The following is a 17749-nucleotide window of genomic DNA, read 5'->3' as shown; positions in this document are numbered from 1 at the left end:
CGTAGTGCTCAGCCAGCATGGGGGAGGGGCAGTGGGGTCAGCATAGTTCATTCCTTCTTACCCTTCTGGTGCCTTCCCTTCTGGTGCCTTCCGTCTCGGTCTCTTTTGTGCTGAGGGGTGCCCTAGCCTCACTCCTGCTCCCTAGCATCCTCTCGTCGGTGTCCCATCCAGGAACAGTTGTTAGTTGCCTTCTTGTGAATGGGAGTCAAGTCAGAACTGTCACCAGCTCGGTGATGTTACTCCTCTCCCCTCTTACCTTGTTACCATTCCAGCAAAATTTAATACATTACCCTATTAACAGACTTCAAAATATTGAAGTAATCCTAGAATGTACTGATAATTAAAACCTGCACAGTTATAAATGTTATTTATCTCCGTCCAGACTTTCTTCAGATCAAACATGTATCATCCAAAAAAGTACCATTTTTTATCAAAAGACAGGAGAATGATTCTGCTTCAAATGTGCATTTTAGCAAAACAAAGTCTTCAGAACTTTCAGTAGTCAGATGTTCCTAATGTTAAATCATATTAACCAGGTACACAGTATCTACTGTGATCGGTGATCAAACTTTTTCTATTAGTTAAGTAGACAGGACAACCAAGTTCTCTAGTTTTTAACTGATACTTTTCCTTATCAAAATATTACACGACTGTTATACTTCAGGAATCAAGCGGTGGTAATGCAGTCTCTGGAATAGTAATAAAAGATTCTTTTAAAATGTTATCTTTTCTAACATTTACAATTTAAAATCTTGTATTTAATATGACCTCAATTCCTGTTTAAGAACCAAAGGTAAATGTTGCTTGTATTTTATTAGGTATTAGACCCATTAGAGAAAAGGTGAATTATAAGTTTCAGCATTTTTTAAATGATGAGGCTGCAGAAGAAGGCAACACGATTATTATAACAATTCAAAATATATCACGTAAGGAAGAGTTAAAGTGATCATTAACCCTGAAAGATAAGCTCAAGCAATTACAGAGACATCTGCTAACCACACAGGGTACCGTTCCACCATGCGCTCCGTTACCAGAAATAGTGATAACAGAGTCAGGGAGGAAGGCAACGTCAAGTGTTTTAGAAAACAAGTATCTGGAAGTGAAATAAGGGGAAAGACTGAGACAACAGGTGGGAGACAGCGAGGGGTCGGCACTCTGAGCAGATGCATGCTATGAAAGGAAGATTTGTGCCAATAACTCGGGACGGAAGAGGTCAGCTCTATGTGGGAAACAAAACTTCCAGAACCTAGAACAACTTAAAATGGGGAATGTAATAACTTATATATGTTTGGTAAAAGAAATGGCTGCTTCCTGTTCCTCAGCATCTAAAGAAAGTAAAAGCTGAACTTTTTTCATTGCTATGTTTTATAATTCTCAAAACATTTCCCATTTCTTGAATGACTTTTTATTTTAAATTGCACTGCTCCCTTATTTTTGGAAAGTGTTTCCTGTGTGTCCTTTATTTTGGAGCTCCGCAGAGCACGTTCAGGCAGTGAGAAACACAGCTTCGTCAGAATCAGGGTCCTTGCCGCTGTCTTCGCTGGGGGCGCACTCCCCGCCACTTGGGGAGCGACAGCTCAGGTCCTCCACCCCGGACTCTTGATCGCTGTTGGCCGACAGATCCGGATCTGAGCTTTTCAAATTGTCTTGGGTTAGAATGAGAGCAGAGTCTTCGTCACCTTGTGAAGGACTCCTGGATGGAAACGATTTCATGTTCCCGCTGTAATCCTGGGGCGTGTTGGCTGTGCTGTTGTCTGAGGTAGAAAACCCTGAGTGTTTGCTGGGTTCACTTTGCTTACTCCTCACTTTAGTGTGATTTAACTGGACTTTCTGAATTTTTTCCAGCCTCTAAAAGAAAAAAAATTATTTTTCAGGGAAAAATCATAAATAATTTAGTATTTTAGTATTTATTACTTTCCACCTGGGTTTAATCTTAAGAACACGGGATTTAAATGGACTTGGGTTCAAAGCTAGACTTTAGGACCTTGAACAAAGTAATTAGATTGTATGCTTCATCTCTAATTAAGGAAGGTAATACCTGCTTTACTATAGGTTTTCTATGAAGTGCAAAAAAAGGAAAAAAAATAACATAGGTAAAGCACCTGGCACTCAGTAGTCATCCTTTCTACACCTGTAAGGTTTTATATAGTGAGTTTCATCCTGTGAACTCAAAACGCAGGTTTTAAAAAATCAGGAATGAGGTATGTACTATCTAATTTTTAAATTAAGAGAGGTCACTTAACCATAAAACTCCCCCTTTAAAAGTATACAGTTCAGTGGCTTTCGTACGTTCACAAGGTTATGCAACAATTCACTACTACCTAATTCCAAAATATTCTCATCCTCCCCAAGACAACCCCATAGCCATTAGCAGTCACTCCCCACTCCAGCCTCCCACAGCCCTGGCAACCACTAAGCTACTTTCTATCTCTATGGATTTGCCTAGTCTGGACATGTCCTATAAATGGAATCATACAGCACAAAGAACCTGTGTCTGGCTTCTTTCCCTTAGTTTATGTCCTCAGGGTTCATCCCCACTGTAGCTTGTTATCAGTACTTCATTCCTTCTTATGGCTGAATGATTCTACACTGCATGAATATCCAAGTTTTCTCTCTTCAGCAGATAATGGACATTTGGGTTGTTCAAAATACATTTTACCAGATTTCATCCTTTAGTGTCAGCAAGGGAGGTGTTATAAGAGCAAGTATTACATATTCATTTAAAAGCATTCATTTTCAGTTGTTATGTACAGAGAGCACTGTAGTGGGCAATATGAGTAACGGAGATAAATACAGATCTAGCTATAAAGAACTTGGAGTATGGAGGCAGAGTTCAGGTGATATAAGAATTTGGAAGAGGTAAACTTTATGTAAGAAGGCAGGTGGGATAGCTAGAGGGAAGTAAGCTTCAGGAATGGAGCATTTTAATAGGACTCTGAAAGAGTTAAACTTTAAGGTACTGGTGGCAGTTAGAGCATTTATGGCAGGAGGGACAGTGAGAAGAAAAACACCCAAGTAGGAAGATGTCATTATGTATAAGAAGCAGAGAGCAGTTGAATTTGAGCAAGAGGAAGAGTAGAGAATTAAGTTGAAAGGTTTGATTAGGCTGGATTGTGGGGAAATCTTAAATGCCAGGCTAAGGGGTTCTGATTTTGTTATAAGAGAAAAAGAGCCAAAGCCTTTTAATTCAGGTGTTTTCAGATTGTCTAAATAGGGCTTTTTTTTTTCATTTTTTGTATTTTAACAAAAAATATTGGAACGGACTAGAAGAATCCTAAGCTTTTTGTAAAGTTTGGGTATCTTCAGGAAGAGTAAATAAAACTGGCTGAGTAATGACATGGTTGGACTTGAAAATGGCCAAACTCCCAGAGGCTTTACCAGAGCTCCAGAATTCTAAAAACCTAACCTGTGCCTAATTTTACTTCTCTGTGTGTGATTTTTAATTCAAGGTGTCTCCCGCCCTGGTGGCAAGTCACAGTCATTCACTGTGGCATTCTAAAGATTCGCCATCTGAACTTCTAGGCTTAGAGCCCTACATCAGCATTTTTTTTGGTGAGGTGGTGATTTTGATACACAGTCAAAAGCTATTCTCCCAATCATGTAAAATTAAGGTAGAACTCTCCATAGGGGTCCAAAAAGAATTTATTTAACCTTTGCAGATTTATAATAGAGTAAGATATATGCTTGATTTCAAAAGTTCTCAAAACCAATAGTTTAACTTCCCAAATTTGTTTTATCCACCAGGCTCCTGTATGTCCTGGAGTTACAACCCTAGACCTAAGATGGGCCACTTAGATCTTGGAAGGTGAGGTTTCTCAGTAATGTTACGGGAACGTCAGAGGAGTCTGCCTCACCAGCCACCTCCAAATGACTTCTTGTTGATGGGGTCCCCGAACTGTAATACATGTCCTCCAGGCCATCGTTTTAGGGGTGACCTCCAGGGGACTATCCGTTAGGTAAAGGAAGGAGATCCTGTTGGAATTCATCGTGTGAGATTTTGCCGACTTCCATTTATACATTTACCAATCTAAAGGTAGAAACCTGGAAGTTCTCCCATCACATTATTGTGTTATGCACTATAATGGGAAATCTTAATTTATTGACAATTTCCCAGCCTTCATCCTAATACTTTTATCTGTAGTACATAAGATCTCAGGGGCATAGAAGGCTTTTCATCCTATTTTAATCTTTAATCTCAATTTAGAATTCAGGTTCAGACAACAGCAGTTGGTTGCTGATTCTTGAACAAGTGAATGACGTGGTGATGCCGTGAACTGTTAACAAGGTGAATGAAGCAGAATGAAGCAGAGAATCCCTGTGGTTTCAGAGAACAGCTAAACAAACCAGTGTTATCACTGGAAGCAAGGTTATATAATTAGCAAGAATATGTACATTATAACTGTCCTGGCCAATTACTGGGAAATTATAAAAGCACAAAACTAGGCTGTGGGTAACTCGATCTCAGCTATTATCATTTATAGGCTAATATAATATTATTAAAAGTGGAGAAATTTTTACAAGTGCATAAAACAAGTGCAAAATCAGATAAATTTTGTTCTTTCACTTTTGAATCCCACTTGTTTCACTTACTCTCAGGAAGAATTCCTTTTAGTTCTCTCAAATAACAGTGACAAAATAAAATGTGACCTATATTAGGAGTAACCAACTCGTTGTGCAAACCCTGTAAGAGAGCTCCTAGCCAGGCGTCGGAAATGTGCTACGTGCCTGGCCTTGGGCTTCGGTTATCTGGGCGCTCACCTGGGGGGATTCTGTTTCAGGTTATCCACTTGGCCAAAGATATAAAATGGCCCTGTTGCCGCATTTCACATACCCCGAGTCACGGAAGGCCTTCACGGAACAGTGGTTGTTGGGAAATAAGGACAGAAGACCGGTAAACAAGAGGTGTGTCTTACCTCCTCCAGGGCCTCGCGCTCCTCCTCCAGCTGCTGGGTCTCCTCCTTCACCGCCATGAGGTAATCCGTCACAGACTGTCGGGGCTGCAGCCCCTTTTCGAAGCGGTTGTACATCCCACTCCAAAACCTGGGAGAGACGGCACAGCTTTATGATGCCACCATCTCAGTCTGTACAAGTCTTCCCAAGGGACCTTTAAGGCCAGAGGCCCAGTGTCCTAGTAATGACAAATCCCAGGCTCAAAGCCACTTACATTAGGTGATGATTTCATTTTAGTACTTTCTTTCTCTTGGGAAGGTAAATTCATGACGAGTCTACTTGTACATATGGTCCTGAGTAAGGCGGCCTGTATCTTTCTTAAATAGACTGAAGTAGCACACGTTACTATCTTTTTTAAGAAAATGGCTCTTAATTTTGAAGTAAGCTTGGAAAATTAGTGGTTGTGTTCTCATTTAGAATCTCTCAGCTGCAAAGGGAACCTTTTAAATTTGAGGGTTTGGGCTGGTTTTTATTGCAACCACCAAAAAGTGATATTTCCATTTGTAACGCATCGTATTTTTTAAATCCTCTACAACAGAGCATACTGGAATGCAGATGAGCATGGACAGTATTATCACACGGATGTGTGCAGATCAGCACTTTACTCAGAGAAGTACGCTGAGGGCGGGGACTCGTTACCCGTCACTGTATTCTCCACAGTTGCCGACAGCAGTGCTGGCCCCTCAGTAACATGTTTGTTGACTGGCTGTTACTCACAAATGAGGAGCATGAGGTGCCTCAGCAGCTCTCAAAACTGCTATTTTACACAAGCCACGGAGGCCTTTTTTTTTTTCTTTCTTTTTAGTATGGCAGAATTAACATTTCTTTAGACTTCTGGGGAAATAATTAGATTAAAATAGTAAGATTAAAACAATAACAAAAACAAATTGAGGGGGAAAAACTATAGAGGAAGAAACGCCACTAGGTGTGTGTTGGGGATGAGCAGGGAGACGGAATGTAGTTTCTCGGTTTATTCTGTATATATTTGTCTTTTTTGCTGATCTCTGAGACATCAAAGCCTGAAATGTAACACACGGACCCATCCGAGTATGTAGGATGCCACCCTCCTCTCCCCATCCCAGTATATACGGTCTTAAAAAAATTGATTTCCACAAGGAAGTAGTTCCAGTAGGGGGAGATTCAGCAGAGAAAGGAGGTAAGTCATGGTCATGGTCACTACCTAAACTTGTGATTCCACATCTAACTTAGAAGGCACCTGGTTTATTCGATCCATTCTTGCTTCCTTCTTTTCTTCTTCCCTCACTGTTTTTTTACTTTTAAATAATATTGGAACTTATATTTTTAAAGTATCATTATTATAAAACACCAACTTCTAAAGACATTTCCACATTTAGGGGGAAAGAAGAGGAAGCAGAGACACTGGCAAGAATATCAGATCAGATATTTAATAAGCATCCTCTTCCTTCGGTGTGTTTTATGTCCCCCCCCCCCCCCAAAAAAAAACCCTTGAAGCTCAGTATTTCACATGCTTTGGCCTCCAAATATTCAACAGTGGCAGAATCTCGGTTCATAACCAAACCCTGAGGTTTACATACTTGTACATGAAGTTGCACGGCGTTGTGGGGAGATGAAGGGTTCCCCGGGTCTGACTGTGATCAGCTCGAAACAGAGGATTCATGTAGTCGGCCCGATTCTTCCACAGGTGAGCCCATAAGGAGTATGTTCTTTCTTGAATTCTGTAATAAAGAAAATAAGCCTGAAAATGATCTATCTTGGTTCACAGAAATCGTAGATAATGTAATTATTAAAGCCGGAAGGAGACCAATAATTGTTACATGAATATCTAGTGTCCCTGTTCTGTAGCAGGGAAATTGACAGTCTGAGTGTGTATCTTCATGACTCAGCAGGAGAGCGCTGTGATAGTCTCAGCTTCTCTGCTGGCCTGGACCAGATGGTTCACTCCTCTAAGTGTAAAATAAAACTGCTATGTAATTTGGAGGGGGGCAGATTTTTCCCCAAATGGTCATTGAAATTTTATTGTTTGCCAGGTACATTTAAATGCTTCACCTGTTTTCTCCCATTCAGTCCTCACTGAATTCCTATGAGATCTGTCCATTGTACAGATGAGGAAAGTGAGGTTACGAGACTAAGCAGTTTCTCAAAGTCACATAGCTGGTGAATGGAATAGCCAGGATTCACACCCAAGCAGACACCATTACATTGACTGGTCCATCGCAACAAACCCATCTAGGAAAACAGGTGAGCTTGAAGGATGCACTCCGCTACGTTTAAATCATTACCATTTATTAGGAAATCACCCTTGAAGCTCCTGAGGGAAAAATCACCCAATATTCATTAGAAAAAGCCATTTTCTTTCTGTTTGGACAGTATAAAACCAGTGGAGTCTGTTTTACTTGAACTGATCACTGCCAAAATAAAATCTGATTATTATTATACACACCACAGGTAAAATCATTTTATCTTATGAAAATTTGAAAACTGTTCTCTCATTGCAGTTCATAAAGCACTTCACTGTTAAGTCNGCCAAAATAAAATCTGATTATTATTATACACACCACAGGTAAAATCATTTTATCTTATGAAAATTTGAAAACTGTTCTCATTGCAGTTCATAAAGCACTTCACTGTTAAGTTTGACTTTGTAATTTATTTTAAATTCTACATTTCATTGACTTTCCTTCTTGATAAAAGTACAGTTTTAATCTGAATGACTTGAGTTTCAAATCTGCTTCTTTCCCAGTTAGATTTGCACCTCTTATTATAAGAGTATGTCCACTGAAGATGTCTAACTTTTTCCTTTTAAATCCAAAGATCACTTTCTCTGACTCCAAGAAGTTTGTTTCCTTGCAATATTTGTGTGTCACGTCTACCACCCTGTCCGTGGCTATCACTGGGACAGATAAGCTCGTACCTCACGTTGTCGGTTGCTGGTATCAAACCATGTATGAAGTAATATCACGAAAAGGAAAGTAACTTTAATCTGTCAGTATGATATGTAGCTAAAACAGTCTTCAGAATTTTAAAAGGCCATCTGAAATTCTCACAGTCACAAAATCCTTAGATAAAAATTAAACAGCAAAGCACTTACTTGAGCTCTTGTCGCTCCTTCTGGCTGTTACATAGGAAGTTTCCAAACTGGCAGGAATAAATGTGATGTTGAATGTGAATCAGAAATCTCTCATTGAACTCAAAGGCACAGGGAAATTGTTCCATTAACTGCCAGACACACTCAATGAACTGATCGATAACTGGAGAGATTTCTTTTGGATCACCATCAAGATGGCCGTATCTATAAAATGAATTATCAGAGACTTTACAGCAAGTTGGGTTTGGTGAATTAGACAGCTATAAATGCAAAAACAATCAAAAAGAAACGCTAGTTTCTAAATAAACCTTATAAACCTAGAGCACAGAAGTGGAAAAAACAACTTAAATTCCACTTTAAGAGAAACTTGGTATTGAAGGTCTGGGTAGAGAAGGAACATACTCCTAGTTATGAAAGACAGCATTCGTGTAAGAGCTGAAATTCAAGGGAACTTTCCATGGCAAAAGAGCATTCTTTAATTCAAGATTTAAAAGTACATCAGAACTTCTGAAGTAAATCTTCCATTTCATTTTAATCAGTGACTTGTGGGAGGGTGGGAGAAATGTCTAAGCAACTTTAGAGTTTTTTGCTTTTGCACTGATTTCTTGGGAAAGGAAGAGGAGGAAAGACAACTTGAAAAAATTGTGATTTTCCAAGTATCTCAGGGTTTTTCTAGAGCAATGTGAAAACCTATCACCAAGTTTATGTCCACGTGGCCAGGTTCCCATATACCTTTAGATCTCCCGTCTTTGTTTTCCAAGAGTACATCAGAGATCTCCTCCCTCACATCTGTATTGACCTTAAATGAAGACTGTCTAGTCCTTTACACCATTATGTGAATTTTAGAATCCAAAAGGATGATTTGGGTGCCACCAGATACACAATAACAATTTAGAAGCTCATCTTCTCAGCAGTGGATAACCAACTTTCGGAACAGAAATGAGCAAAGATCAGTTGAGGAGTTTTTCTAAGAGTGAAAACATTAGAAATTGTCTGGAAACTTCTCAAAAGTTTTAGTTCCACTCAACCTACTAGCTTCAAAAAATGTAGCCTGGGGTGCCTGGGTGGCTTTCCTTGAGCTTTGGACTTCGCCTCAAGCGCTCTGTTGGGGTCTGTGCTGACAGCTCAGAGCCTGGAGCCTGCTTCAGATTCTGTGGGTCTCTCTCTGCCCCTCCCCTGCTTGTGCCTCTCTCTCTCTCTCCTAGAAATAAATAAAACATTAAAAAAAAAAAAAGAAAAAAAAAGGGGGGGAGGGTGCCTAAATATTCTTTCCTCCTAAAACAGTCTTCAGCTATTTCCACCTTATTTCTAGACAGAAAAAGGGGACATATTCTCTGTCTCAATGATGCTAACTGCCTAGAAGACAGTAGAACCCCCAAAACTGAAAATAACAATGTGATCTTCCAAAGGTTACTTAAGGGGCACCTGGCTGACTCAGTCTACAGAACATGTGATCTTAATCAGGGTCATGAGTTCAAGGCCCACATTGGGCTTGACACCTACTTAAAAAAAAGTTACTTAAATGTTGGGGGCTTTAATTTTCTCTTTCGTAAAACAGATTCATTGTGCATTCCTGGAAAAATAATTACAAAAATAGAATTCCAGAAAACCACAGAATGAATGATTAATGCTAACTGCAAAGATGAGAAAATTAAAAATGGGCGGCTCCATGAAATTAGAATTTACTTAAGGAAAACACATTGAAGCAAAAGTGTCAGTCAAAAATATCTAACTTATTATGTTGCCTAAAATTTAATTTTTAGCACCGAAAGACTAGATTACACCAGCTACAGCGTTCAGCATTCAGAGATTAAACATCAGGCATTATCAACACTAACCAAAAGGACAGTTTCAGTGGTGGCTCTAGAAACAGCTTCTGTTTACTGAAAGCTTATTACACAGACTTAGAAGTACAAGGAGCTAGACAAGTTACATACACTTTTTAAGAAGCCTCGTTACAACCCTATGGAACAGGGAGCCTATCCCCATTTCACAGATGGGAGACCCAACACTAAGGATCAAGCCCCACAGCTTGTAAATGCCACAGCCTGGGGGTTGGGGCTGGATCTGTCTGGCTCCAAAACCTGAGCTACGTTCCCTCCACAGACATCTGGGACAAACTGCACCTGTGACACAAATGCCTCAGGACAAGCCCAATTTAGTTCGCAGTGTGTGAAGAGAAAGGTCAGAGAGAGACTGTGATGTAGACATTTCACATCTTCCCGCCCAGAGTGAATGTGTGCACTTCAAAGATGGAATAGTTTAATAAATCAAATATAGGAGGAAGGGAGAGCTCATCCTTTCTAGCTCAGTGAATGAAGTATTCTGTCTTTTCTGCAACAATTTAACATTAATTAGTTCTGCCCAACAAATAAATAGGTGAGTGCTCGAAATTCATTTATCTGTGATACAATGTTTACAATAAAGCTTTAACTTTTTGAATAAAATCCACAAAACCTTTAAAAATAAGACTATGTTCCCCACCACTCAAATGAAAACTTCAGAAACAGATTTTTCTATCCTTAACATTCAAAACAACAGAATTTTTTTTTACCTGTGATTAAACTTATGACCAAAGGAAATCCAGTCCTTTTCAATTAATACCTACACAAAAAAGAATATAAATATCATGGAGAGACGGAAACAAGGAAAAATAAGAGACCCCAACCAACAATGTTGAAGGATTCAAAGGCTCTTGGAGTAGTCACCATCCTCCGGTAACCTGCAAGTGAATGAGCACTCATTACCTACCAGTACAGAAGAAGGGCAAAGTCGAAGGTCATCCACAGGGTTTTCAAAAAATGGGAATGGATATTTGAAATGGTGGTAACAGCACCAGTGGGTGCTTCCTACAAACACTGTTCATATTACTTCACACATAATCTCATTTCATTGGGGGACAAGCATAATCATTCATTTTTCAGAAGGGGGAACTGAAAGAGAAGGTAAATACTGGTTAAGATCACGCTCGTAGGAAGTGGCTGGTGCTACCTCCTAACCTCGATCCTTCTACACCAAAGCCTCTTAACATTATGTCTCAGCTATAATATCAAATGCCAATCCCCTTACAAGAAACAATTAGGAATACTTTCCTGTGATCTTTATTACACATGAGAAAACCTGTAAAATGATGGGTGTCTGCGGCATAAGAGGAGTTTCAGCCCTGCTTTGGAGGTGGGGTAACATGAGTTTATAATCTCCAATTGCCTGGATTTAAAAAAAAAATTAAATAGAGAACAATCCTATCACTATCACCAATACTCTAAAATGGCCAGAGATTGGGGCACCTGGGAAGCTCAGTCGGTTAAGCGTCCAACTTTGGCTCAGGTCCTGATCTCACGGTTCGTGGGTTGGAGCCCCGCGTCGGGCTCTGTGCTGACAGCTCAGAGCCTTGAGCCTGCTTCACATTCTGTGTCTCCCTCTCTCTCTGACCCTCCCCTGCTCACACTGTCTCTCAGAAATAAATAAAAACATTAAAAAAATAAAATGGCCAGAGATTTCCCTTAAAAACAATATGGAGTGGGTGCAATTTGCCCGTGATGACATAAATTTAATGGGGCAGAATCAGAGCCGGTGGTGGAGGATGGCGTGAAGGAGCATGTGCCCCAGAGACCCTCCGCTCTCCTAATGGAAATGAAGGAATCCTAACCTCGTTCCGGGGGAGGGGTCTGAAGCAGGAGTATCCCTGAAGTCTCAGCGTTATCACAGGTCACTGGAAGTTCTCAGACACTTTGAAAAACAGAAGCGAAAGCCCATAAAGCAAACCGCCTCTGCCTCTTCTGTCCTGTCCCCCGAGTGCCGGCTGATATAACTCGATGAAGGGGATAGAGCAGTAGAGAGAACGCGTTCAGGCTTCTCTGTCCACATCCATCCCAGCACGGATTCAGGACCCACTGGAGCACTTTCTACCAAATCCTGGCTCAAGAGGCAAGAACCAGGCGACCTGCCAGGCACTAGGAAGCCCCTGCTGCGATCTGAAGACCAGGGCTCCGCCTCGGCCAAAGCGGCACAGCTCCAGGCAACTACACAAATATTCTGCACCTGGATGTAGTGTCACGCTGTGATGCACACCTAAAAGGTGAAAATTTAGGGAAGGACGGACTTGATAATTTCAACAAAGAACACAAAAACACTGAAATTCTCAATACTCTCCTCCAGAGCTGTGAAGGACTACCTAAAAAATGAAGGCAGTCAATGACAACAGTTCTTCCTCCCAAAGACTTTGTGTGCGCAACATAGAAAATGCTTCCTCCGAGCATTTTCTTCTGAAAAGTGTTTCCTGTTAGCACATGTTCACGTGTTACCTCAAACATGAAATATTTAGGAGCAAAGAGGATATAAAACTCACTATTTTGCAAACCACTGAATAGCTTGTATATTCACCCCCAAATTCACATTGAGTAGCACCAATTTGAATGGGTCCCGACATCCCGGAAACTCAGTTCCCTTCTTCACTCTGAGACCGTTCTCCACCTTTTCCCCTTTATCTTTGCTGATGCACTAAGAGAACGATGAGAGGCAAAAAGCCTGCCAAAAGCTGCCCACCCCGCCCGGCCGTGCGTGGGGCGCGAGGCGGGCTGCAGCACTCACCATGAAGCCCGTCAGGGTCCGGTAGCGCGGGTCCAGCAGGAGGCTGGCCACCGAGCACACCTGGGCCGTCCGGTCCCAGCCGTCGGAGCAGTGAACGAGCACGCTCACCCCTTCCTCTGAAACCGCCTGAAACACACGGACCGGCGAAGAGTCGGAAAGAATGGCTACCAGAGAAATGTCTCATCAGAACTAGGGTTGGTTTTATACCCACAGAAAGAGAAAGCTAAAAAAATAAATAAATAAATAAAAACCCACCTAACTGAAAATGGCTCATTAATTTAGTGTTCATGCCCCACCCAGTTAGGAGAGAGCAGAGGCTGGTTTGAGGCTTCCCATTACACCCAGAAGCCACCCTCTCTTCCCCTCTGGGTTCCACCTTGACTTTCCCAATACTGAAATTCTGCCGTTGTTACTGGCCATGATCATTTCCGAAAAGGGAAAGACTGTGCACTGTACTCTGTTGGGCAAAATCAGAGGGTCAACTTGTGGTCTGCCAAGCCAGCTCTCTGCTCGGCGAGCACAGCTTAGCATGGCGGCCGCAGCCGATAAGATAAAGCATGATCTCCGTTCTGAAGTCCAAGTGCCAGTCTGCTGGCTGCTCCCCCCTTCTCACCCACCTTTGCTATGAAGATTCCTGCATCCATGATGGCCTTAATGTGCCTTAACCAGCCAGAGTTCTCCAGTCCCCACAGAAAGTCACTCATCGAGGGAGATTTAAGTTCACACACTGCAAGATAAATCATGTTACAAAAGCAAAATAAAGGCAATTTCGTATTTTACATCTGATCATATTTGCAGGTAGGTGGTGAATGGTTCCTTCACTGTAATATTTTCTGCAAGAAATTAAGTCAAGATAAATGCCCATACTTAATAAAATGGATTCCACTGAACTACTTCAAGTAAAGCTCTTCTACTGTCTCCTGTCATCAGGGATGTCGCATTTGTTCACAAGTATTATATGTGTAAAGTTTAAATCCTAATATTAATGAAAATCATTGACTGTTACCATAGTAAGTGTCCAGCAGAAAAGATGGATTTATGCTACTCGTCATGGGCCACTAAGGCGTATGTGAATGCACACACTAGACAAGAAAATTCTCCTAACGCCCCCCAGCACCCGCCCAGTTAGAACTCTGCAACACCCAACCACTTGGGTTTAGGACCACTGTGAAAAAATGAAACAGAACTATGCAAAACATCTTAAAAAGAAATGTTCCAACTTTTCTTGCCAACAACCCCCACCCACTAGGAGTAAAGCCTGGGGTGCCTGAGTGGCTCAGTCAAATAAGCATCTGACTCTTGATCTTAGCTCAGGTTGTGATCTCAGGGTTGTGAGTTCAAGCCCTATGGGCACTTGGGTGGCTCAGTTGGTTAAGCATCTGACTTCGGCTCTGGTCATTATCTCATGGTTCATGGGTTCAAGCCCCGCATGGGATTCCATGCTGACAGCTCAGAGCCTGGAGCCTGCTTCGGATTCTGTCTCCCTCTCCCTGCCCCTCCCCTGCTTGCACTTTCTGTCTCTCAGAAAATAAACAATAAAAAAGAAATTTTAAAAAATGAGAACCGGGGCGCCTGGGTGGCTCAGTCGGTTAAGCGTCCGACTTCAGCTCAGGTCATGATCTCACGGTTCGTGGGTTCGAGCCCCACATCAGGCTCTGTGCTGACAGATAGTTCAGAGCCTGGGGCCTGCTTCGGGTTCTGTGTCTCCCTCTCTCTCTCTGACCCTCCCCTGCTCATGCTGTCTCTCTCTCTCTCTCTCAAAAATAAATAAAATTAAAAAAAAAAAAATGAGAACCTGTCCTTCTCAACTGCTTCTGCAGCATCAAGTTCAGGGATTTCCCTGGACTGAAAATAAAGAAAACCAGACTGACACTTATATCTATATCTATCTATATCTATCTATCTATCTATCTATATATATACACAACTAAGGCGGGCATCTCAACACTTCTATAAGATTATCACAAGCAATTTCATCTCTAGAGCTTACCTTTGAGTTAACACAAAGCATGAAAAAGCTTTAGAGCTAATATTCTGACTATGGATCAGAAATAATTACATTCCAAAGTTTATGGGTTTTGTACCTAGGAAGCCATTTTGAGAAATCCTATAAACCAGTCAATGACAAGTCATGCTCCATAGATTAACGTTTGTTTGCTTAAGTCTATTTTTTCATACTCCATGATGCAGTGACACATGGAGGGAGCAGCAAGTGCTTTTTCCTACCCCTCCCCCCCGCCCCGCCCTGCTTGCTGTCAGGAAGTGGCTCTATGGTCCTGCACCAGTCATTTCCACTTTGTGAGCCTCTATGTCTTCACGCTTAAAACAGGAAAGGTGTATTACACTGTATCTAAGTGTCCTAACTCTAACCTCCCACATCCACCTCTGTTAACTCTTCCAAAGTATTACACATTTGAATACAGATAACCATTAACTATGATATTTAATTTACTGGCTGTCCTTTCCTCAAATATGCCAGGTAACAGACAGCTCACTCTAATTTCCTGCAATTTGAGAGCAACAATACACGCACACACACACACACACACACACACACACACACACAAGTACTTAAATTCTGAGTCACGAATGGCAGCAATGACGAAGGAACTAATACCAAAATTCCCAGCAAAAGCCCTACTTAAGAAAACCGTATTATAAACACGTTCAGGCAAAATTCCCAACTCCTCCTGCTTGAGGCACGTCTCCGGTGACCAAACACGCAGCTAGAGAACGGAGTTCTCTCTGGCACTGCTCTGACTCCAAGCGCTGTCCCTTTGTCAGAGGTTACAATGCCATTCCTGGTACAATGCCATCCCCGATCACTAACGTCACCTACCTGCAGGAGAGCACACTACCGTATCACGGAGAAGGCACGTGCAAGACAGCCCAGGAAAAGGTACTCTGCTGAAGCTCGGTGAAAATACACAGACTGATGCACAGAACTGACAGCTCTGTGGGTCAGCTCCGGGACCCTGGGCACTCCCCATGGGCTGTCTCCAAGGTTATGGTCCCCTTAGTCGTTAAAATGTGTTCAGTTATGAAATATCTCAACACAAGATTTATTTTTTGAAGACTGACTTTTTAAATGTTTATTGAGAGAGAGAGGAAAGAGAATCCCAAGCGGGCTTTGCACTACCAGCACAGAACCTGACACAGGGCTCGATCCTACAAACCGTGAGATCATGCCAAAATCACGAGCTGGATGTCCAACCAAGTCACCCAGGTGCCTCAACATATGAAAGATTTTTAAATGATGTAGTGGACACTCAAACTGGCCACAATTACTTAAGATCTTTCTTGGAAAAAAGTCCCATGTTTCCATTGTTATCCTGCTCTTCTGTCTTAAGTCTGTGAAGACTGCCAGGCAGGTTTTCACCCCTTCACTTACTTACTTACTAGCTGTGTGATCTTGGACATCTTCCATAGCCTCTCTGTGCCTCAATCTCCACAGTTGTAAAGTAGGGATAATAGCCCCTGTATCAAAGAGTTATTTTATATGTTGTTCAATATGTTAGCCCTCATGACTATTAATTATCTTCATTCATACTTCTAGCCTTTTGCAACTTATTTTTTTAATCCAACATCTTATTTTTTAGATATCCATATTATGTACATAGATTTCACTCATTTGACAAGCATATAGAATATTCCACTCCGACTACATCTTGGATTATGTATCCATGCCCCTACTCTTGTTAGTAGTTTCCTCTTTTTCAGTATTTACAAACCGTGCCCTCAAAAGACCTCTGTCTACAATCTCCCTATGAAAAATCTCCCTGTATGTGCATTTCAGTAAGTGAAACGGGCTGGGTCATACGGTCCTACCACATATTGCACCGCTCTCCGGAGGGGCTTCCTCAGTCTGCGTCCTCAGCAGCAAGGCGGGAGAATCCCTCTCCCACATCCTAGCCAACAGCTGGGATTGCCAATGCCTTCAGGTCAGCCAGTGTTACTTCTCTACGGGGATCAATGGCAGTTTTTTTGTTTGTTTTCATTGCTTCTACTCTCTGGATGAATCTGTTTTTTCTAGATTCCTTCTGTTTGCTCCCTTGCTTGTGCGTGTATGTGCGTGCGAGCATGCATGTTGTCTCATGCTGTCTCTGTCTTCCATGGTGAGCTTTCCTCAGGTGCCCGGTGATCTCCCTCCACTCCGCCTGTTAGGGCACTAACAGGTGTCTGGATGTCCTGGATACACGAGCAGACCTCTTAGCTGCGACGCTTTGCTGTGTGAGATCTGGCCGTCTGAACCCCCAAACTTCAGGATCAGCAAGCCCTTTCTCTTGGAGTGGCTGCAGGCCCCGGGAAAGGACTTCAAAATACCTGAGCGACTCCATAAGACTGGACGCCAGTGTCCTTGGTGCACAGCCGCGAGGAGAACCATGGGTGTTCTTCCATATGCATTTACTTAATCCACCTTTTTTGGCCTGCTATTCTCTGCTCCTTCATCCAGCTGTGCCTGCTGTCCATGAGCCCAGAGTCTCTTGACTTAACATTTCCAGAAAGTTCATCACTAATCTTTCCTTGTGAAGGTGAGGGAAGAGCCTTCAATGGGCAGCACAGGTGAGGGAGGAGGCTGGATGTCTAAGGACAGACATTCAGAGGAACCTGAATGTTCTGGAGCTTTCTGAGGGTCCGCGGGAACTTGTGGCTTGCTTCTGTGTTTCACACCACTCCCACTATAAATTTCAGCCTTTCTCTAGTTGGTTAACCAGTCAGTTATTATTCATCCAGTGTTGACATTTTTTCTTTTTTTTCTTTTTTTGTTTATTTCTGAGAGAGAGAGACAGCGTGAGCAGGGGAGGGTCAGAGAGAGAGGGAGACACAGAATGTGAAGCAGGCTCCAGGCTATGAGCTAGCTGTCAGCACAGAGCCCGATGAGGGGCTCGAACCCACAAACCGTGAGATCATGCCCTGAGCCGAAGTCGGACGCTTAACCGACTGAGCCACCCAGGCACCCCTGTTGACATTTTTTTCGGTGTTGAAATTTTTGTTGCTGCCACCTCCTCTCCCATTCTCCCACTGTCTCACTCTTTCATGTCTTAACTTTTTTTTTTTTTTTTACCATTTCTTTATCATTTTTAGAGGGGGTCAGGAGAACGTGGGGGACTACATGCATCAGTATGCCAAGTATAACTGGAA

General features: G+C 42.1%; 1 protein-coding gene across 1 annotated transcript in view; it reads right to left on the bottom strand.

Annotated features, from left to right (window-relative positions):
- Window positions 1–794: 794 nt before the first annotated feature.
- MTMR7 (myotubularin related protein 7) overlaps window positions 795–17749 on the bottom strand; it is a 76466-nt gene continuing 59511 nt past the window's right edge. The window contains 7 exon segments of the mRNA XM_077773095.1: window positions 795–1848; window positions 4914–5040; window positions 6507–6647; window positions 8021–8221; window positions 10572–10621; window positions 12608–12733; window positions 13225–13334. Of these exon segments, the coding sequence (XP_077629221.1) occupies window positions 1486–1848; window positions 4914–5040; window positions 6507–6647; window positions 8021–8221; window positions 10572–10621; window positions 12608–12733; window positions 13225–13334 (1118 nt within the window). The 3' untranslated portion in view covers window positions 795–1485.

The sequence above is a fragment of the Crocuta crocuta genome, unplaced genomic scaffold, assembly GCF_008692635.1.
Source record: "Crocuta crocuta isolate KB4526 unplaced genomic scaffold, BGI_CrCroc_1.0 scaffold140, whole genome shotgun sequence".
Taxonomy (NCBI): domain Eukaryota; kingdom Metazoa; phylum Chordata; class Mammalia; order Carnivora; family Hyaenidae; genus Crocuta; species Crocuta crocuta.
This window is presented reverse-complemented; position numbering and strand designations above follow the sequence as displayed.